The sequence below is a fragment of the Grammomys surdaster genome, unplaced genomic scaffold (genome assembly GCF_004785775.1).
Source record: "Grammomys surdaster isolate TR1022 unplaced genomic scaffold, NIH_TR_1.0 126163, whole genome shotgun sequence".
Classification (NCBI taxonomy): Eukaryota; Metazoa; Chordata; class Mammalia; order Rodentia; family Muridae; genus Grammomys; species Grammomys surdaster.
In genome coordinates this window covers 5,726,405-5,751,075 of record NW_021620970.1, presented here as the reverse complement: position 1 = coordinate 5,751,075, position 24,671 = coordinate 5,726,405, and the positions used below count along the sequence as shown (strand labels likewise).

The 24,671-nt window shown below is 36.5% G+C and overlaps 1 protein-coding gene across 1 annotated transcript in view; it reads left to right on the top strand.

Moving 5' to 3' along the window:
- Window positions 1-5,228, top strand: part of Prkd1 (protein kinase D1) — a 135,203-nt gene extending 129,975 nt beyond the window's left edge. The window contains exons 17-18 of the mRNA XM_028757463.1: window positions 3,284-3,369; window positions 4,242-5,228. Of these exons, the coding sequence (XP_028613296.1) occupies window positions 3,284-3,369; window positions 4,242-4,460 (305 nt within the window). The 3' untranslated portion in view covers window positions 4,461-5,228. The remainder of the gene's footprint in view (window positions 1-3,283; window positions 3,370-4,241) is intronic.
- The last annotated feature ends 19,443 nt before the right edge of the window (window positions 5,229-24,671 follow it).

The following is a 24,671-nucleotide window of genomic DNA, read 5'->3' as shown; positions in this document are numbered from 1 at the left end:
CCACTTTTCCTTTAGAATTAGAGATTGAAGCTATATTTCATAGGGCTATTGTTATACAAAATCAGACATGCATATAACAGTTTTAAAAAATAAATTCTATTACTCCTAGGTCATAAAGAAAACCTATGTATAAATCAAACTTGCCAATAATAAAAAACAAAATTTTGCCACTGTTTTTAGAAAGATGTTAGAAAAATCTAGTGACTATTAGCAGAAGGCTATGCAGAAAGACTGGGATCTAATAGGCCAAAGAACTACTGTTTAAAGTGATGCTGAGAAAGACCGAGAAGCTGCTATGCTCAACAATGTAGTTCTCTATCTAAAACATCTAAAATATAAATAGGAGCGGTCTAGGTAACCTAGAATAGAAAATCCTTTACTATAACTGAGTAGAATGTTAAAAGTTGCTGCTTTGTAGTCTGAGCAACATGGGCCAGTGCCTATGCGATTGCTGCTGAACTGCCAGCTTCTCAAACTAGTTCTGCACAGGTGTTACTTAGATAATATTTAGTTGACTGTACTAATGAATGAGTGATTGATACATATATATAAAACATTTTTAAATTTAAAAAAATGTGTGTGTATATGTATGTATGTCTGTGTATATGGCTTGTATCTGTGCACAGGTGCTCTTAAAATCCGGTTGAGGGGATAGGCTGTCTTGGAAGTGGAGTTACAAGCACTTAGGAGCAATATGGGTGCTTAGTGCAAAACTCAAGTCTCTTGAAAGAACAGGAATGTGCTCTATAAAAATGGAGCCATTTCTCTGGTCCCTCAGGTTAGAAGCTCTTATTATCTAGTATTTTGTTAGATTAGATATCGTCTTTAAAGAGAAAGTGGATATTAAAAGGGGGAGAAGAGAACTTTAGAATCTCCTTTGAAATAAAAATTTGCTTTACAATCCTATGGCCTGAGTTCAATCCCCAGAAACTATGTAAAAAACATTGGTGTGGCATTTCACATGTGTACGCATGCCCAGTGGATTTACTGGAAGCCATTTTAGATCATGCAGTTGAGGCTACAGTATATGAACCCGTGATTCGTGGGATTGTTTTGAGAGTTTCCTGGGCAGTGATAAGCAAGTGGTGCTCTCAAAATCAGAAATGAAAGCTAATTTTTTCGGCGTAACAAAAAGGCTACGATGTTGACTAGGGATTTTTACATTTATGTGTTTTTGTTTTATATTCTATTTCTTAAGAGCCACAAAGGCACATTGATCCACAGGCATACTCCACCACTTCTCTCCTTGCTGCCTAAAGTGCTTTCTCGTAGAAGTACCTCATTGCTCTGCTGTGCTTATTCAGGTCACAAGAGGACTGGCAGGCAGACCTGGGATCATAAGCTTCATTCAGAACAATTTTTCCATCTTTCCATTTCCCATTTCCCTGTAGACACTTGAACTCCCTCCTCTGCTAGGACTTCTCTATCCATTAGGCTGTGTGGCTCACCGCTGGGGTCCATTTGGGCCCAAACCAGACCTTTTGTTGAGTTACTATACTCCCACCTTCCTAATTACAGAATTCAAAGCAGAACGAGTGAATTAATAACGTGTATTTATGCCCTGCAGTGCTTGGAGAAGTGTAATGCTGCCGCGTGCTTGCCGTAGTGTATGAGCTCTCCCTTCACCCATTGGCCTCCATTTTTGAACTGTGACTTCACAGCAGCCAGAATGGAAGGTGCACTTTACTCTCCAGCGAGTAAATCATATGAATGGATGTTTTAAAGCTCATGCCCAACACACTGTGCACAAAAAGAACTATACTTTCAAAAGCTCAGAGAAAACACATGCTTGGACTCTGAAATTGTACTAAGTACCCTACTCTCTCAGGTACCCTCACCAAGGCAGGGTTGATAGGCAGAGGTAGCCTTTAAATGTCTGTTGTTGCATTTAATTTCCCTAATCAAAAAGTTAGCGCTGATTATGTAGCTCTTCGGTGTAGGAAAATATATAAATATTAGAACCAAAGGAAAACTCCCAGATGCCAAAAGACTACGGAAATTAATTTCCTTTGCTTAATAATAGAGGATTTGAATGTGTTTGGACTGAACGTTGCAAGTTTGTTACTGTGGGCAGTTCTTTCAGTCTGGATTTACCAGACCCTGCAAGTTGATGTGGATCAGACACTGGAGTTCTTCAGAACTTCCCTATTAAAATTTTTGGTTGGGGGAACCTGGGGAGTTAATTCTCTGGTTTTCAACTATTAAGGCTTTCAGTAGAAAAATCTATCTGTCAGACTCCAGGAGTAGGGTAGGCTAGAGTTGAGAGAGGTCACATACTCTACTGCAAGAGCTTGTAGTCTTTGGATACTTCACTTAGGGTGGGGTGTGTGCAATAAAAGGAAATAGAGAAGTTATAAAAATGAGTCCAACATAGAAGTTTTAATTTAAGAATAAAATTTAGTATGGAAGCTGAAAATACAACTCTACAACAGCTAAATGCTAAGAACATCATCACATTGTGTCAGTTGGATGCGTTTCACGGAAGATAAAGAGAAAAATGATATTTTCTTTGTGAATTTTGTGCACATCAGCCCCAAGCAGGCAGGGTGGGAGATTGGCTGGACAGTGATTCTAACTCATCAGAGGTCAATATTTGTCTTGTACCAGGAAATCAATGATTGCCAATATAAATCTAATTTACTGCACTTTTAAAAAGCAAAAGAAAAATTTCAAAGATAAAGTAATTTTCTACAGAACTGTTTGTCTTTAAGTCACAGGTGTATCTTGAAAAGTGATTCATGTTTTACTATATTTTTTGTAGAATATATGTTGTCCACATATCTATATCTTCAGCCAACTATTTCATTTTCTATTTTATTTTATTTTGTTTCAAAACAGGGACTCACATTATTGTTCAAGCATTCCTTAAACTTGTAACAGTCCTTTAGCCTTGACTCTTGGCTTACCTTATCCAACTGATTGAAACCTGAAATTCCCTTTATATATATTCAAATATTAACTATATTTTATAGCAAAATTAGCAATTTTCTTTTGTCAATACTAGTCACATATTTGTTTAAGACATGTTAGAATTGCATATATTAAAATAAAAAACATTACAGAGTATGCAAATTAAAATTCACATTGTGCAATAAATTCAAATACTCAGCCCTCTCCCCTATTTCAAACTTGATTTAGCATTCTCAAGTAATTACTTTCAGATTCTACTATTGCTACTATATTGCTCTTATATCTCTATATTAGCAGATATTATCAAGACTCAATGTAAATTACTTATTCATTATATAATTGGTAACTATTTTTAATAATGATTAATTTTCAGCCATTGATCTTATCAATAACTTGCTACAAGTGAAAATGAGAAAACGCTACAGTGTGGATAAAACCTTGAGTCACCCTTGGCTACAGGTAAAAGTCATCTATGGTTTATCTTTCATGGGTATTTTTCCAATTATTTATATAAGATTTTTATATTAGCTGTAAAAATCTTTTGTCATGTCTATACAGGTGTAATTACCCTAACATTACTTTTTCCAAAATGCACGTGATTTCTTGGGATTTAATAGCAGGGTAGTATTTCTAAATGTCCCTCTTTCTATCAGGAAGATTTGATGAAGGTACACACTCACACAGAACACGTGCACAGAGCTCTCCCTGCTCCCTCTATATACACATACACCATACACACACACACACACACACACACACACACACACACACACACACACACCAAGGGTCATTGCAGAACTCAAAAGACCAGATTTAGAAAGCATCTGGATGCGTAATCCTGATAATTGTCTCAATAGATGCCCATCTGCCCATTTACTGGTCTCATTTGGAAGCTATATTTCAAGTCTCAGGATATTAGGCGTGGATATAAATACATGGCAAATATAAAGTATGTGTACTGCATTCTCTCTTAGATATTTGCTGTTTCCACATTGAGTGTTAAAGTTCAGAAAATGATCTTCTGAAATAATGAAGGATTACTTATAGCCATTAAACTGCAAAGCAATGACAACATTCCTAATTGCTTGACTACAAGCATTAATTATCCACACTGGGAGCCATGGCATCCTACAAGCAGCATGCATGGTCTAAGGCTAAGCAAATAAGATGACCTTGGTGCTGATGCTGCCTGCGAATGCAGGGTGACTGGGGCAGCATTGCGAGAACCAAAAGGACAGGTCACTGCACAGACTAGAAGAGCTACCAAGAGAGGAAAAAGCACGTTGAGTTGTAATGATCTCTCAGATGATATTTTGGCATTTCTTCTTCAGGACTATCAGACCTGGTTAGATTTACGAGAGCTGGAATGCAGAATTGGAGAACGCTATATTACCCACGAAAGCGATGACTCCAGGTGGGAACAGTATGCAGGCGAGCAGGGGCTGCAGTACCCCGCACACCTGATCAGTCTGAGTGCTAGCCACAGTGACAGTCCTGAGGCTGAAGAGAAAGAGATGAAAGCCCTCAGTGAGCGTGTCAGCATCCTCTGATTCCATCCCTCTAATCTGTCAAAACACTGTGGAATTAATAAATACATACGGTCAGGTTTAACATTTGCCTTGCAGAACTGCCATTATTTTCTGTCAGATGAGAACAAAGCTGTTAAACTGTTAGCACTGTTGATGTATCTGAGTTGCCAAGACAAATCAACAGAAGCATTTGTATTTTGTGTGACCAACTGTGTTGTATTAACAAAAGTTCCCGGAAACCCTAAACTTGTTATTGTGAATGATTTATGTTATATTTAATACATTAAACCTGTCTCCACTGTGCCTTTGCAAATCAGTGTTTTCCCTACCAGAGCCTCATTTTGGTGAGAGCCAGCATCTATCTATGACACCATTGTGTTTGGTGTGCCCCCATTAATGGTGGTGTTGTGAGCAAACTCTTGAGGAGTAGATATTCTGGCGGTGTTCTGTGAACAACTCAAAATATGTGGTGGGTTGGGGGGGGAGAGTGAAAGATGAGGAGAGGGCATATAAGTCCTAAGATTGGCTTGCATGAAAACAGTTCTTACTGTATGATTTCAAATCCTCTGCCTGTCTGGTGTGCCTCAGTGTATTTAAACTTTAGTAAGTGTACCTCCAATATGTGGAGCCACTACTCTAAGCCTAAATGCCTTAGACTATAAACTGCTATACATACCAGATGCATTTCTTTCTTTCTTACAATACCAACTGTATCACGGAAAACCAGCAACTCAGCAAATGTTGGCTTTTTGTGTATTTTTCAATAAGAAATAAATATTCTTTTCAAAATTGGTGTCAGTCTAATCAAATTATTTTTACTTTCAGTCTGTGGTCTGCTTTTCAGGACAATGAAATTCAAAGGTATTTTCTCAGACAGGAAGGATGTGTCATGTCTGTGCATATCAAAGTGTAGAGAAACATTTCTTTTTAAAAAATTTTATGTCTTTATTTACTTTTATTTTATTTTTTAATTTACTTTTATAGTGTGAATATTCTGCCTCACAAGTATGTCTATTCATGTGTGTACCTAGGCCCTGTGGAGGAGGTCAGAAGAAGGCATCAGATCCTTCGGAACAAGAATTACTGGCAGTGTGTATGCTGGCATTGAACCCTAGTCCTCTGCAAGAGCACTCAGTACTCTTAACTGCTGAGCCAATCTCTCTAGCCTGTAGAGAATCATTTATACCTTGCATGTTACCTCAGTTAGTTGGAAAGGAAACTTTGAAGAGAAAAATTAATAAAGCCAATCAAGAACGTGGAGACAGAAGTAGGCATATACAAGTTGCAAACTCAATGTGATTTTCTGGCTGATGATAAACCAGAGGTTTATTTAAAGACTGGCTCAGGTTTATTTTTATGTGATATAAGAAAAATGGTTTTGAAATAAACCATAAAAACTGAAGAAAAAAAAATCTATAAGGACATCCACTCAAACAACATTATACAATCAGAGAGGAAAAAAGTACCACTGTCCTGATCAGATTCACATGTTCACATGTGCCCAGTTAGGCAATGTGGGTATTTTTTTGCCTGTATGTATGTATATATATATATATATATATATATATATATATGCTTAAAGAGTAAGCATTTAGAGGCACTGCATAAGTCAGAGTATTAAAACTGAATTATTTCAATTTAGTAGAATGAAGCAAGAATATTTGATCTGTCCAGCGTTTAATCTCTATACTCTCTGTACTTGTACTTTTACTGGATTTTGAACAAATAGTCTGAAAGTTTCAGTTTCTAAATCTACTACTTTAGGGGTTATATGGGGTAAAATATGATGGAATATAGGTTGTATGTGTCTGTGTACATGTGTGCATAGGTGAATCCAAGTGCATACTCATGTCTAAGTGACTGCATACAGAAGCATATAGATGTCTCTTTCAGTTGACAGAAGAGAACATGCTGACTAATGGGAGAATGAGTGTTGTAGGACTATGAACAGCACCTTTTCTATAAGAGAATAGTAAGAAAATTCAAGAGAGAGTGAAGCAGTAAAAGTATATAAATTCCTTCTCAATTTGTACATAACATACACTAGAGAATCATAATTTACATGACAATGATTCATGTTAAATGCTTATCTGCCTTTAGAAGCTATAATATAAAATCCTACCAGTGACTTCTTTGTTCTGGAAATTAAGGTGACTGTGATGTAAGAAACTATGTCTATATGACCTGGATACCACAAAAGATCCTTGAGTCTGTGATTACTCATTGGGAAGAGGAACCCAGTGTAAATTATAGAACTATAGAGAAGTGCATTACTCCTGCCCCAAATATATACTCAAGCTTTCTACTATGTGGTGCTTTGCTTTATGTATGATTTTGAGGTATGAATAGGGTATTCCTCTTAAGAAAATATTTCTTCCTGTTAGATGGAATCAAATAAATTGCTGATGGCTTTAGAAAATCATAGATAAGATATGAGGCATGCCACAGCCTTTAGCTTGGAGGAAGGAACACAAATAGGTGATGTTTGAGCCTGACTTGAAACAACAGCCTTTTCTACTTGCAGCTCTGCCAGGCTTCACATAGAAGGCATGACAGGGGACAGGAAGATTAAAAGGATACTTAACAGGTATGAAAGCGTAACACTGAGAACTGGAGAAGTACTCTAATACATCCAGGAGTTGGGAAGCATGATCTAGTTTCAGAGGCTCTTCAATACTGTTTTTAGAGGTTTGAAATTTTTACTGTTTGAATCTCAGAAAATCATTCACATTTCAAATAAAAAAACACCATCAAAAAGTTCACCCTGTCTGCAGCACAGAGACTGGATAACACTGAGGCAAAATGAATGACCTTAAGGCCAACTACCCTACCAAGAGGTAGTGAGACCTGGCCAAAGCAACAGTAACTAGGAAGATGGGACATATAAAGAGGGACATATAAGAGATGCTGGAAGGTGGAATCTGTGGTCCTTGTTAATGATTAAATGTGGAATATAGGAGTTCAGAATGAACCTTGGGTTTCTGCTCAGATGACTATGAGAGTGTTAGTTAGAAATGTATAAAGGGTTATTAAAATTTGAATATTTGGATGTCAAGTTCTATAGCACTGCAGATGTAGCTTAGTTAGTAGAATGGTTGCCTTGGTGTCTATGATGTCTTGAGTTTGATTCCCAGCATTACATAAATCAGATACAGTGGTACATTCCCTTAATACAAGCACTGGGAGTCAAAGCAGGAGGATCAGAAATTCAAATCATCTTTGTCAACCATCTTCCTATCTCAGGTATCAGTGATCCCATAAGGCTTCAGTTTCTGTGAGTCACTACTGATGATAGGTATCATTTTTAGTAAAATAATTCACAGTTTAAAATCCTGGTGCATTATGATTCCAATAGGATCAAGCTAGTATATGTATAATACAAGAAGCCAACAGACATTTTTTATATCATTTTGTCAAACACAGGGAAAGATGTACCTTGTATACTTGTCACGGTCAGTTGTTCTTAAGCAGTAACATCACTTGCCCTCTTGAAAGGCCATAATTGCTGGTCTCTGCATGATGTGATCTACCGAAGAGCTTACCACTGTTCTTGATTTGTCTTGAGCAGAAAGAGAGTACTGAGAGAAATATTTTGGTCAGTGTTGCTTTTGTTATATCTACTCCTTGAAGAGAATACTCTGATGCAGGTATTTTGAGAACCACATGGTGAACTGTTTATGGGATGTGTGTAATGAACACATATATTTAAGAAAGCCACCACTCCCCTTTCATTGTTCAGTCAATACTAATTTGGCCTTCTATAAAGCACTCACATTTTGCATAATGTTTACTTATACCTCTCTTAAGAAACAGGACTTGACTCCTTCTGGTCTGTGCCCGAGCACTGAGCAGATCCTGGGATTCAGCTCTGCACCCAATCTCACAAAACTCAGAGGAGGCAGGGCTTCCAGGAGCTCTAACCCGGGCAGTATCTTAGGTAAGGAGACAGAAACACCCGCCCCAAACAGGGAGTAACTGGGACCCACTGGGACCCAGGAATTCATTCCCGGCCTGAGGCACTGGTTCCTTCCAGTCTGCACCCAAGCACTGAGCAGATCTTGGGGCTCAGTTCTAACCCCAGCAGTAACACCCACCCCAAACAGTTCTGACACAACCAAGATAATAGGAAAGACAGGCTCCAGTCAGAGACAGCACAGGTAGCACTAAGGAGATCCAGATGGTGAAAGGCAAGTGCAAGAACATAAGCATCAGCAACGCAGGGTATTTGGCATCATCAGAACCTAGTTTTCCCACACTAGAAAGTCCTGAATTCCTCATATCACCAGGAAAGCCAGATTCAGATTTAAAATCACTTCTAATGATGATGATAGAGGACTTAAAGAAGGACACTCTCAAAAGAAATTGAGAAGAACACAAGTAAACAGGTAGAATCCCTTAAAGAGGAAACACAAAAATCCCTTAAAGAATTACAAGAAAACACAACCAAACAGGTGAAGGAATTGAACAAAACCATCCAGGACATAAAAATGGAAGTAGGAACCATTAAGAAACCACAAAGGGAGACTAGCTTGGAGATAGAAAACCTAGGAAAGAAATCAGGAGTCATAGACGCAAGCATCACCAACAAAATACAAGAGATAGAAGAGAGAATCTCATGTGCAGAAGATGCCATAGAAAATATTGAAACAACTGTCAAAGAAAACACAAAATGCAAAATGTCCTTAACCCAAAACATCCAGGAAATCCAGGACACAATGAGAAGACCAAACCTAAGGATAAGAGGTATAGAAGAAAGGGCCAATAAATATCTTCAACAAAATTATAGAAGAAAACTTCCCTTACCTGAACAATGAGATGCCCATATACATACAAGAAGCCTACAGAATGCCAAATAGACTAGACTAGAAAAGAAATATCTCCTGTCACATAATAATAAAAACACCAAATGCACAAAACAAAGAAAGAATATTAAAAGCTGTAAGGGAAAAAGGCAAAGTAACATATAAAGGCAGACCTATCAGAATTACACCATTTCTCAACAGATATTATAAAAGCCAGAAGATCCTGGACAGATGTCATATAGACCCCAAGAGGACACAAATGCCAGCTCAGGCTACTATACCCAGCAAAACTCTCAATTACCATAGATGGAGAAACCAAGATATTCCATGACAAAACCAAATTTACACAATATCTTTCCACAAATTCAGCACTACAAAGGAGAGTAGAGGGAAAGCACCAATAAAAGAAGGGAAATTATACCCTAGAAAGAGCAAGAAAGTAATCCATTTCCAACAAATCCAAAAGAAGATAGCCACATAAACAATGTCACCACTAATATCAAAGTAACAGGAAGCTACAATCTCCTCTCCTTAATATCTCTTAACATCAATGGACTCAATTCCCCAATAAAAAGACAAAGACTAACAGACTGGATATGTATACAGGACCCAGCATTTTGCTGCATACAGGAAACCCACCTCAGTGACAAAGACAGACACTACCTTAGAGTAAAAGGCTGGAAACAATTTATCAAGCAAATAGTCCTAAGAAACAAGCTGGAGTAGCCATTCTAATACCGAATAGAATTGACTTTCAGCTGAAAGCTATCAAAAAGGATAAGGAAGGACATTTCATACTCGTCAAAGGAAAAGGCAACCAATATGAACTCTCAATTCTGAACATCTATGTACCAAATGCAAGAGCACCCACATTCATAAAAGAAACCTTACTAAAGCTCAAAGTACACATTACACCTCACACAATAATAGTGGGAGACTTCAACACCCCACTCTCAGCAATGGACAGATCATGAAAACAGAAACTAAACAGAGATACAGTGAAACTAACAGAAGTTATGAAACAAATGGATTTAACAGATATCTATAAAACATTTCATCCTAAAACAAAAGAGTATACCTTTTTCTCAGCACCTCATGGTACCTTCTCCAAAACAGACCATATAATTGGGCACAAACAGGCTGCAACTGATACAAGAAAATTGAAATAATCCCATTCATCCTATCAGATCACCATGGACTAAGGCTGGTCTTCAATAACGACAAAGACAATGGAAAACTCACATTCACGTGGAAACTGAACAGCACTCTACTCAATGATAATCTGGTTAGGGAAGAAATAAAGAAAGAAATTAAAGACTTTTTAAAATTTAATGAAAATGAAGACAAAGACAAAAAATCATACCAAAAATATCATACCAAAACGTATGGGACACAAGGAAAGCAGTGTTAAGAGGAAAACTCATAGTTCTAAGAGCTTATAAAAAGAAACTGGAGAGAACATACACTAGCAGTCTGACAACACACCTGAAAGCTCTAGAACAAAAAGAAAAAAACACACCAAAGAGGAGTAGAAGGCAGGAAATAATCAAACTCAGGGCTAAGATCAACCAAGTAGAAACAAAAAGAACAATACAAAGAATCAATAAAACCAGGAACTGGTTCTTTGAGAAAATCAAACAAGATTGATAGACCCTTAGCCAGACTAATCAGAGGGCAGAGAGACAGTATCCAAATTAATAAAATAACTGAAAAGGGTGACATGACAACAGAAACTGAGGAAATTCAAAAAATCATCAGATCCTACTACAAAAGCTTATACTCAACAAAATTGGAAAATCTGGATGAAATGGACAGCTTTCTAGACAAATACCAGTTACCAAAGTTAAATCAGGCCCAGATAATCCACCTAAACAGTTCCATAACCCCAAAAGAAATAGAAGCAGTCGTTAAAAGTCTCCCCACCAAAAAAAGTCTGGGACCAGACAGTTTTAGTGCATAGCTCTAGAAGACTTAATATCAATTCTCTATAAATTGTTCCACAAAATAGAAACAAAAGGAACACTACCCAATTCTTCCTCTGAAGCCACAATTACTCTCATATTTAAACCACACAAAGACCCAACAAAGAAAGAGAACTTCAGAACAATCTCCCTTATGAATATTGATGCAAAAATACTCAAGAAAATTCTCACAAACAGAATCCAAGAACACATCGAAACAATTATACATCATAACCAAGAAGGTTTTATCTCAGGAATGAAGGAACATTTCAATATATGGAAATCCATCAATGTATTCCACTGTGTAAGCACATTCAAAGAAAAAAAAAACACATGATCATATCACTAGATGCTGAGAATGCATTTGACAGAATTCACCACCCCTTCATGATAAACGTCTTGGAAAGATCAGGAATTCAAGTCCCATACCTAAACATAGTAAAAGCAATATACAGCAAACCAGTAGCCAACATCAAACTAAATGGAGAGAAACTTGAAGCAATCAAACTAAAATTGGGGACTAGACAAGGCTGCCCACTTTATTCCTACCTATTCAGTATAGTACTGGAAGTCCTAGCCAGAGCAATTAGGCAACAAAAAGAGTTCAGAGAGATACAAATGGGAAAGGAAGAAGTCAAAATATCACTATTTGCAGATAATACGATAGTATACTTAAGTGACCCCAACGTCCATCAGAGAACTCCTAAAACTGGTAAACAACTTTAGCAAAGTGGCTGGTTATAAAATCAACTCAAATGAATCAGTAGCCTTCCTCTACTCAAAAGATGAACAGGCTGAGAAAGAAATTAGGGAAATGACACCCTTCACAATAGTCACAAATAATATAAAATACCTTGGTGTGAATTTAAGCAAGGAAGTAAAAGATCTCTATGACAAGAACTTCAAGTTCCTGAAGAAAGAAATCAAAGCAGATCTCAGAAGATAGAAAGATCTCCCATGCTCATGGATTGGAAGGATTAATATAGTAAAAATGGCTATCTTGCTGAGAGCAATCTACAGATTTAATGCAATCCCTGAACAGGACGCCAAGGGCTTATACTCTAAGATCAAGAATTGACAAATGGGACCTCATAAACCTGCAAAGCTTCTGTAAAGCAAAGGACATCGTCAATAGGGTAAATCGGCAACCAACTGATTGGGAAAAGATAGTTACCAATCCTACATCTGATAGAGGGCTAATATCCAAGGTATACAAAGAACTGAAGAAGTTAGACTCTAGACAATCAAATAACCCTATTACAAATAGGGTACAGAGCTAAACAAAGAATTCTCAACTCAGGAAACTTGAATGGCCGAGAAGCATCTAAAGACATGTTCAACATCCTAATTCATCAGGGAAATGCAAATCAAAACAACCCTGATATTCTAACTCACACCAGTCAGAATGGCTAAGATCAAAAAATCAGGTGACAGCAGATGCTGGTGAGGATGTGGAGAAAGAGGAACACTCCTCTACTGTTGGTGGGATTGTAAGCTGGTACAACCACTCTGGAAGTCAGTCTGGCAGTTCCTCAGAAAATTGAACATAGTATTACCTGAGGACCCAACTATACCACTCCTGGGCATATATCCAAAAGATGTTTCAACATACAACAGGAACACATGCTCCACATGCCAGAAGCTGGAAAGAACCCAGATGTCCTTTAACAGAGGAATGGATACAGAAAATGTGGTACATTTACACAATGGAATACTACTCAACTATTAAAAACAATGAGTTCATGAAATTCTTAGGCAAATGGAGGGAACTAGAAAATATCATCCTGAGTGAGGTAACTCAATCACAAAAGAACACACATGGTATCCTCTCACTGGTAAGTGGATATTAGCTCAAAAACTCACAATACCTAAGATACAACACATAGACCACATGAAGCTCAAGAATAAAAAGGATGACCAAAGTGTGGGTGCTTTGGTCCTTCTTAGAAGGAATATCAAAATACTCAACCAGAGCTCTCAGGGTCTAAACCTCCAGCCTGGGAACACAAAGTGGAGGACTCATGGCTCCACCTCTCTATATAGTTGAGACTAGTCTTGGCAGGCATCAGTGGAAGAGGAGGGCCTTGGTCCCTGAAAGTTTGGGTTCCCTAGTTTTGGGGAATTTGAGAGCAAGGAGAAGGGAATGGGAGGATTGTGGGAGCACACCCTCATGTAAGAAGGAGGAAAAGGGATGGGATAAGGGATTTTGGGGTAGAATGGGAGAAGGGATAACATTGAAAGGTAAATAAATAAAATATTCAATAAAAAAAACAGATAATGGTTCTGGCAATTGTATTCGAGCAGTCGAGACTTTTTGTCAACAATTTATTATGGGGATTTTGTATAATCCTAAAGGACAAGATATTATGGAAGAGGCCATGGAACTTTAAAAAGATTGGTGAGACATAGTGTTGCTGAGACAAAGAATGATGCCAACCTGTGAGCTTGCTGAGTGCCCTGACAAGGGTGACTGGGGAGCTATATTGGACATACGTTCCAGACTCACCTTAGCTTGGCTATATCCCAGATGGGACAAGCTGCCTTGCCTCAAGTGTTTAGACCTTGTGAGAGAGAGAATCAAAAAGAAAAATTATAATGCCTCTCGTATTCTTCTTAAAGGTGACCAGCTATTAGGACTCAATCATGTGCTGGTCTAGAAATCAATCCAATATTGAAAATAACAGTCTACTTTGGAAGACTAGATCTGGACATCTTCAGAGACATCTTTGGAAGTTAGCTGTAGCTCACTATGATGTTACAATAGCAAGAGATCAAGTAGGGACAAGATTTGGATTTCAAACAAGGGTTAGTGCATATTTTAAGGCTCTTTTAATTGTCAAGCTAAAATTGGTTTTGTCTCTTCTATAGTATTTATTGGAAATTGCATTGACTGTATAATTTCCAATTGTGTTAGTGTGTTGAAACCTGGCATGTCTGTTATGGGGGCCTATCAAACAGCTTTTGTCTCACTGCCCTGAGTATCAGAAAACTTTGATTCTCTGAAAAAGCCTGAAAGTGCTAGAAAAAGTGAGTTAGGCTTTAAGCAGATGCGAGAGGGTACCATGCTTGATAATTGCTGGTATAACAGCTTTAATTCCATTAATTGCTAGCACCACTGCTTCTGCAATAGCACTGACACAAGGAGTTAAGACAACTATTTTTGTTAACCATCTAACAAAAAGATGTTACTAATATATTGAGTATACAAATGGATTTATACAGGTATCTGGAACAATGGATGATGCTCTATAACCTATTCAAATTATCTGAAGGAGGTTCAGGATTCAAGAGTTAGGCGCCATCCCAAGTGTCATGACAAATATAATTGGAGTAGTATTAATTTTGAAATTCACAATGACTGTCATTATAATTAGAAAAAAGTTTAAAGACACCTATAGGTTATTTGGTACAATCCTAATACCTCTCTGGGTGTGGTAACTTGGATAGTGAGATTATGAATTTAAAGAATGCTGCTATGTGGAGCTTTGATGCTGCAGATAATGGCAATAAAATTATACCTGGCCTGAGGTCAGTATTTCTATTTTGGTCAAACCTCAGGAATGGCATATATAGCTTGATTAGGCTAGCCTTTCTTGTCCTGGGAATACTTTTATTCCTGCCCATCATGTTAACGCTTGTCTCTAACTACAACAACAGGCTGGCAGCCAAAGTACATGACTTGAAACTGATAATGGACCCCCATACAGAGTTATTAATTTAACAGGCTGGCAAGCCAAGGATGAGTAAGATTCTGTACAGAGCCTTACCAACATAAGTACATTGCTTTTGATAATGCTTATTCCATGATGGGTAAGGAAGGTATTCTTGTCAGAATGACCTAAGACAGGCTCAGTCTTGTTAATGAAATAAAAAAGGGGGAGAGGTGAAGAGCCTTTGGGGCTGCTTGGCAAGAAGCTAACATGGGCCAAGGACAAAGAAATGGGCTGCTTGGCAGCAATATGACATTGACCAAGGACAAGGAAGTAGGCTTCATGAAGGAATCTGACATTCAGCTAGAACAAAGTAGTAATTGCAGATAGGAATCTAAATTTTAGGCTACAACAAAGACGTAATCTCAGGCAGGAATCTAAATATTAGGCTAGAACAAAGACGTAATTTCAGACAGGAATCTAAATTTTAGGTTTGAACAAGGAAGTAGGCTTCAGTCATGAAAATGACCTTGGGTTAGGACAGGGAAGTAGGCTCAGATACTTTGGTCATCCCGAGAAGCCTTTAGAAACAGTGATCACGGGAGTGTTCACGTATTTGGGTTAAATGCCTTGCTTTTTCTTTGACCAATTGTGTTTATTGTATTGCTTGTACTTGACTATTTGCATCTATTGTATTGCTAGACCATCAACCTAGAACTGACCATAATATATGCATGTAATTACAATGGTATAAAAGCATAAAGAAAGAGGGGGTATAGGATAGGGAGTTCTAGGGAGGGGAAATGGGGAAAGGGGTGACATCTGTATTGTAAATAAATAAAATATCCAATTAGAAAGAAATGAGGGAGAGAGAGAGAGAGAGAGAGAGAGAGAGAGAGAGAGAGAGAGAGAGAAGGAAGAAGGAAAGAAAGAAAGAAAGAAGAAAAGAAAGAAAGGAAAGAAAGAAAGAAAGAAAGAAAGAAAGAAAGAAAGAAAGAAAGAAAGAAAGAAAGAAAGAAAGAAAGAAAGAGGACTTGAGATTTCCCACAGACACACTAAGGCCCCTGCTACCTTTACTGCCAAGAGAACAACTTTTTCCTTTGCTGGAGACACTTTCTAGGTTCAATCATCATGATGACAACCCCTACCATTCTTTTTGTATGTCCATGTCCAGCACTTTGTTTTTTCTGTTTCTCTTTACCTGCTTTTTTTACAGCTCTATACATATTTTTAATAACATTTTAGCATCTCTGCTGTTTTTTGTTTCTTTTAGATATTAATGGCTAATTTACTGATTATAACAGACATTATTACTTGTCATCTATTTCAAATTAATAATTATTTAATTCTGGTGAAATGTACAATCTTTTCCTCCTCGTAGATCTTCCCTCTACCTCCCTTTGTGATATCATCTTACATAGCATAGATTAATCTTGGGCCTAACAATTTTCTTTTACAGTTTTACATGGGTCAAATTCAGACAGTTCGTACATTTCCCCCTGGCTTTCTTACTGTCTCTGGAGCCATCCATGAAGCCAGGGAATAGAATAGCATAAAACCACCAGTATCTTCTGGAAGAGAATGCATCTTTGTACATTCATGTTGCCTCCTGCCACTAGGGATATATGAGAATATTCTTCCAGTCTGATCATTGCTCTAGTAAGTCCTGCACCCATAGAAGGACTATAGCATTCTCCATGAGTGTATGCTAGCCAGCCCTCTGCATCAGTACAGAGCCATTTTTTTCCAGCCTGTATTTATCTATTGTAACACTGTGCCAAGGAGCAAAGGGTTTCAGAGAATGGGAAAGAACACAAGGTTCCATGTTCCTATCATTTTATTGAGATTTAATAGAATTCCTTAGATAAATGTTTATGACTTTGTTGTAAGACATTGGCCAGTTTCTAGTTCTTTCTTTTTTTCTTATGATAAGCTATTAAATTATCAGGATGTTAAACCTTAATACTGTTTGTGAAATGACACCTAATTCCAAATTTACATCTAATCCATTTCTTTTTTCAGGCTCTGAATGTGTGAAGGATAAGACTCTTTTATCAAGTGTGTATAGTTTTCTGTAGCAAAGTGTGTGCACATATCTCAGAAATCTTCTAAACCTTATAGCTGATCTCACCAAATGGCAATATGATGTTTGGTAGAATCTGTCAAGTTATTTTTATATATTAAAATATAACAAAACCTCAGCACCAAGGACAAGCATTCTTCATGATCTCCTCAGCATTAGTAGCTTATCTCAAAATTTGATAAAGGCAAGATGACTGGATCATGTGGTCAACTGTCTACATTTTCTAATTCTCAGAAATATTCTGTTGAGAAATAACAACAAAACAAAAAAAAACAAAAAAAACCCAAAAAACAAAAACTAAACGAAACAAACAAACAAACAAAAAAAACCAATATACTCTTCTGTGGTTCTCTTTTGAGTCCTGTGTTATAACAGTTGGATAGGAGGTTGGATATTGGTGGTTTCAGTGACTATGAAGAGCCAGCCCTACTGATTAAATAGTATCATGTTGGAACAAGACACACATACCATTCAAGAAATAAAAGAATCGTTGTATCTCATGTTGTTTTGAAAATATTTTTGGGGATATAGAGACTGGTTTGTGCTGAAAGATGACTTTGAGTCTCACTTAAAAAATTTAGTCTAAATGATCTGAATTTTCAAAGACTTTCAAATGAATTTTCTCCTCTCAATTTTGTTCCCACACTAGAAAATGTCTAGCATTGACAGCTGACTCCCGAGTTACCACTGAGTGTCTCCCATGCGTGAAAGGCTCATGAAAAATCTCTGGATGTTTTCCAGGAGTTTTGTCTCATTTTGTATTGAATCAGAGGCATAGGAGGACACATTTGCATAATAATATAGAAAGAAGAATGAACTTGATGTGAACAGAGTAAAAGGTCTGAGGAAGTTAAATCAATGGATAGATAGATAGAGAAATTCACATATTCTTGGTAAAATCGAGCTTGATTATCTATCACTTCAAAGACCAGGAAAATGTCACATTCTGCCGTCAAATAAGTAGTGGCAGTTTTTGACAATAGGAATATTCTAATCATTTATTTTGTATTTGGTAAAGGAAAAAAATTAAATTTTTGATTGGGTTCAAGAATTGAAATTCTATCTTTAAGTTAGTGTTCACCGAGAGATAAACTGTCTTCTAGGAAGGTCAGAGTCTATATTTACCTGGCTATATCTTCAATACCCTTCTTGAAAGAAGTGTATTCTTTTATGATCAGAATGAATTTCTCTCTCCCGTTTGAGTCTTTTCCTTCAGACTTAAAACTAAGCTAAGAACATCTCAAAGGATATGCAGGCTTGAGTGTGCGCTGCAGAAAAACTTCGAAGTAAGCTAACATGGACTTCATAAGATTGTAGCTGGTGTACATACAGAAACAATCATTAGAATAATTATCTTTCGACAGACTGATGTTTCAGATTCTAATTACAAATTTTTAGCCTCATTAGCACATGGTTTCATTTTATAACTTGGCTACCACATTTTATTGTTACAATTCATTAAAAATAAAGTGAAAAATGAAGATGGTCATAAATTTCATAGCAAAAGCAAAAAATAACTGCCTGAGTAATAACAAGCCTTTATATTCACACAGCAGCTTCCCTTTAAGGCACTCAAAACATTTCACAAACATTATCTCATTAATCTTATGGGGACTGCTATACAAATAGTTTCTTAGATCTCTTGGCTAAGGAAATTGATACATTAAATAGCTTGTTTCTAAGTGTTTCATATTGAATTATGAGCAAATGAAGTAAGCTATTCATATACATGTGTTACTATCTTCAAGCTAAGGTACAAAAACTTCCGCTGTACATGTCTGTAAAATGTAAAATGTGTAGTTCAATGTAACTACTCAACACCAGGTACAAAAGCCTCGGTCACTCTAAAGCACTTCCCAGTCCTCTTTGTCTTCTGAAAATAATGCCATTGAGGAACATCTATGTCACTGACTGAGTCAATGAGTCATCATTGTATCAATGAGTCACAATCTGTTGTGTGGATATAGCTGTCTCTTTATTCATTAAATTACTACAATACACAGGATTATTCCCACTTTGGATTATTAATAGAGTAGTTGTATATGTGTAGATTTTTCTGTGAAACTAGGTTTTATTTCTCTCTGCTAAGTACCCATAAGTGGGGTTGTTTGGTTGTATGGAAAGTCCATAAGAATTCTTATTTTAACTCTTTTAACTTTTGAGATTATAATACAATTAAAACATTTCTCACCTTTCTTCTCTCCAAACTCTCCTATATATCCCTACTTGCTCTATTTTAAATTCATAGCCTCTATTTATATGTTATTGTATATATATACATATTGTATACCATATATATATACAGACATACACACTGTACCCATTTTTTAAATTGGATTATTTGGGTTTTTGGTATCTAATCTCTTGAGCTCTTCATATATTTTGAATAGTAGCCCTATGTCAGATGTAGGCTTAGTGAAGATCTTTTCCCAATCTGTAGGCTGCTTTTATGTCCTATTGATGGTGTCTATTTCCTTACAGTTTCATGAGGTCCCATTTATCATTTGTATATTATAGTTTCCTAATAATAACTTACTTTGAGCATTTTTTATAAATGGAAGTTTGTAAGATTTCTTTCAAAGAGTAATCTATTTAGATCTATTGCTTATTTAATCAAGTCATATTTTCTGTTCAGCTGTTGAAAATTCATATAAATTCCAGATATTAATTATATCATGTTCACCTTACCTTTCCTTCCTTCAAACCCTTCCATGTACACTTTCTTGCTCTCTTGTAAATAAATGTCCTCTTTTTTTTTACTAATTGTCATTACACATCCATATACATACACACATACTTACATACATACATATATAAATACATACATAAATACATACACACACACATACACTCCCACACACCCATACACAGGCATATTCATACACACTCTTATTCCTGGATACAACCTGCTCAGTCTGTATAATATCACTTGTAGGTATGTTTTTACAGCAGACAACAAGATATTGGATAACTAACTGGTATGCTGTTCCCTGGGGAAAATTATTTCTCCTGATCTCGACATCTCTTGTTTGTCTGTAGTACTATGTGTAGGGTTGAACCATGTTTATTGTTGGTGCTATTGTCCACTCATTTCTGTTTTAAAAGTTTCTTTTACATTTTGTTATCTGAAAAAAATGTAAATTCAGATTTTATATAAAAGCTTATACCTTTGTCCTCAAGATGCCTTTAGTTATTCATATCCTTTGTCATTTTTGAAAAATTTTATATCTGAATTGGTTGCTTTTTATCATTGATGTGGTAAAATACCCTTAAAAATTAACATTGAGAGGTAAAGTTTATTTTATTGCCCAGTCGGACGAAGCAGACCACCATAGAATAGAAGTCATGACCATCAGAATTTAAGGTAGTTGGTCACATGGTATCTACAGTCAGGAAGCAACAATGAATGAATGCTGATGGTCACTTAACTTCTTTCTTATTATGAAGTCAACGATCCCAGCATATGGAATGCTGCCACTCATAGTTAAACTAGATTTTCTCACCTAGATTCTCAGATTTAACCAAAGGCTTGTCTTTCCAGTAAGTCTAGATCCTGTCACACTGACAACCAATATTTTGACAACCTACAGTATTACTTTTTAAATTCTTTAACAATTTTGTAATGATTACATCTAGTCAATAGACTAGTTTGGTAATGGGTATATTCAACCACTTTAATTCTGTAATCAGTGAATATAAATATCCTCTAACTTTTGTATATGTCTGCTTATATGCCATATATTAACTTTTTAAGATCTTTAACTTTTTTGGTTAAATTTATGACTAGGTATTTTAAAATCTTACTGGAAGTAATAGTTTCTTTTTAAATATTACTGCAGATACTATTCTGTTATATTAAAATCCTTGTGATTTTCATTATGTTTATATCATAAATTTGATGAATCAACTTATATATTATATATAATGAAATAAAAACATAAATAAAGATAAATACAATATATTAAAAGTAGGATGTTAAAGTCTCCTGTTATTTTACTAAATTTACTCTCTCCTTAACTAACTTTTTGCTTCATGTGTTTGAATGTTGGTCTTTGAGGGGCATATATATTTACAATTTTTGGTATAATAGGCCCTTTTGTTTTCATCTATTTACTCTGTCTCTTTTCATTTACTTTTGTTAAAGTTTATTTCTTCTTAAGTATGGCTATTTCTGTTCCTTATGGAGTCCATTTACACTCTATAACATGTTCCACTTCTTCGGTTTCAGTCATATAATAGAAGGTGAATTAATTTTCATGTGACAGATACTTGTCTCTTTTTTTATCCATTTAGTCATTATTTGATGAATTGGTGATTCCGATCAATTTTCTTATACTTTTATTATCAGTAGGTATGTCTCATGACAACTACTTAATAAGGTCTTTTTAAATTTTTTCGAATTTCCTTTTATATTTCCCCCTTTGATGTTTTCCTTTGCGATTGATTTGATCTAGCAACATAGTTATATTTTTTGATTCTTTTGATTCTTTTGATTATATATATTTCCATTGTGTTATTTTGAGGCTCACAATGCTCCTTTAAATCATACCACTCCATTTTTAAATGACAGAAAGAAACATTATCAAAACCTAAGTACAGAACACAGTGAGAACACACTAGTAATAAGACTGAATTTGATCTCCAACCTCCTCAGTTTGACTTTGTAACAACTTTCTGTATCTTCTAGACTGCCTGTTTTTTTTAACATATTATCGTGCTAATTATTTTTGTCTTGTGTTTTAGTATTCATTCTGAAGATGAATGGCTGATGCACAATGTTTGTAAAATTAGTGCAGCCTGATTTTATTTCTTTAGTCATTCTTATACACAACTTTCATATGTTTGAATGTTTTCTTCATAGTCATTAATTACTGTCTTTTAAGAACACTCTTTAGAGAGGCATGATGAAGGTAAATCTCCCCTTGATTTATAAAGGAGAATTTCTGGAGACAATCTTCTTAGATGGTAATTTATTTTCCTTCATATTTGTCAAATTACATGTCACTACCTTCTGACATGTACTGTTTCTTTTGAGAAATGTACATACAATCAGGTGAATAGTGGTGTGAATGTGTGTTTCTTGTTTCTTACTTTCTGCTTTAAGGATCTTCTCACTTTCCACATTTAAGAACTTGGTTAGACTATCTTGAAATCAATCTATCAACTCAGTCTAACCGCTGAATGTCGCCATTCTTTTCCCTGGATATGTGTATCCTTTGCTAATCTTGGGAATCTCACTGTTATATCATTGGATAAACTTCCCATGCCTGTGGTGCTACCAAGTCCCTCTTGAGCCAAAATAACTGACATATTTTCTCATTTGACACTTCTTAAAACGACTTCATTCTTCACTTATTTTTGTTATCCTCACCCCTTCTTCCACAATTTTGTATTTTTAAATGCACTATCCTCAAGTCTGAAATTTTGTTTTTCTGTTCGACCTGTGCTACTGTAGATACTTTCTATCATGCTTTGACTTTTGCTAAGGCTTTTTTTCTGACCAAAGAATTCTCCTTTGCTTTTCTCAGCTTCTTTGTTACAAATTGTTTCTCCATATCATGCAGTACATGGAATTTCCTTAAAACAGCAGTTTCATATTCTCCTTCTAAATGTTCTACCATATTGCCTATGTTTTATATGACTGTCATGTAAGGCCATGTCATTGTCTGAGCACTAAAGTATAACATAGTTTCCTCAGTCTTTGTAATCTGCCTTCTTGACTGTGTTTCTAGAAACTATAAGCCGACTGCTTGATTTTTCCTATAATCACTTCTTTTATTTCAGTACTAGATTGAACCTTACATTCCGGTTGGCCATGCGTCCTCCATTAGTATGTTGTACTATTGAGACCGCAAGCCTCAGAATGTTCAAATCCATAGTTGAAGGAAGTTCCCTATGGACCAGTGCTCATGTATTTCTGTGGCTCCATTGAAAGGTGGTAGAACCACTAAAGGTATAGGCTAGTGTTGGGAGCCGACTCTGAGCAGAAAGCGGCTATCATCTTTGCAGCCATCTTGAGCCATATACCCTGACAAGGGACTTGTTTTCAACAGCCTACAACAGCTGAGCACACTATGATAATTATCTTGATATACCCAGGATTTCCTTTCAATCAAGGCCAGGCAGTAGTGGCACACGCCTTTAATCCCAGCACTTGAGAGACTCAAGGTGAGACTTGAGGAGAGATAGAAAAGGAGAGACTTGAGAAGAGAATAGACCAGACTCCCTGTCTTGTCTCCATTCTTCGAGTCTCCGTCCCCACTCTCTCTCTTGCTAGGCCCTGACCGCGGACTGGAGCAGCAGAATGGGCCATTACAGGTTAGTGGAAGAAAAATATGTCATAGAGTTTGTTCTTGACCACCTACTGTTTCTCCCTTTTTCTGAGTCACCAAAAGGTAAAGAGACCTCTTCTGCCATGATACGCTATACTATTACAGGCCCAAAGTAAAGACCCAGCAGCCACAGAAACCTCTGAAACTGATCCCAAACAAAACCAGTTGTATCGTCACCACGATTAATGTAAATACTCTCCTCTAAAGTCTAATTAGAGAGGTTCTCCTGTTCACATTCAATGCTCAGCACCAAGATATAAGCTGTGCTTGACTGTATTGTCAGGAGAACCTCTAAGGATCAGGTATGAAATGTAATAATTTAAAACTAATATATAGGGATGTCAAACTGACAAGAAACAGATTTATAGTATCTAATTTTCAAATTTCATTGTCAGCCTGTCTGAACGTAGAATCACGCAGGAGCCATGTTTGTGAAAACGAAGATACTTTTACTGATCTCTAATACCATCTCATGGGTTTGGTTCTTGGATTAACAAGCTAGATGTTGTGCACAGAGTGTTGTCATTTATATTTTTGCCTCTTCGCTGTCAGCACAGGGCTGACAATATATTCTGCTAATCATAATGAAGTATATGTCCTAAAATTGTGATTCAAATTAAAATTACATTATAAAATTGGATATTTTGTCTTAGAATGAAGGAAGAGCACATACAAATATAAACACACACACACAGGCATACACATACATGCATGTAGTATAAACCCTCACACACATACACACACATATATATATTTTAAAAATATTTACTTATTTCTATATATCTGAATGTATGTATATGTATATGTATGTATGTATTATGTGTGTGTGCATACATGCATGCATGCATACATGTGTGTGTGTGTGTGTATCAGTGCCTACAGAGCTACTGAGGACAAGGAGAAGGTGTTGCATCCCATGTAGCTAGAGATAATAAATCTTGGGCATGATCTGGTATGGGCTCTGGAAACCAAACACCTGTCTTCTGTAAAAGCAGCAAGTACTCCTGATCACAGAGCCACCTCTCCAGACCTAAAATATACAACTTTACTGAAGCTATTGTTCATAAAGATACATGTGGCTATAGGACATTTAGGGGTATCTTACCATGTTGGCTATTGCTGTGTTCATAGATGTCAAAGCTGCATAAGATGGTTGATTGCTTCCCTCCCTTGTCAGACTATTAGTAACTTCTGTTACTATGAAAGCCAGTTTCCAGAAAGGAGACTTCCAGGCAAGATCAAGCTTGAATCGTTTGAGCCCTGAGTCCATTGTAGACTCCTATCTTGAAGGCAATCAGCGTCCATCTAATTGAACTTAGGTCCCACAAATAGGAGGTAGAAAATACCTGGCTCTTAAAACCTCCTCAATTCACTGGCATTTCCAGATTAGTCATGGACATCAGA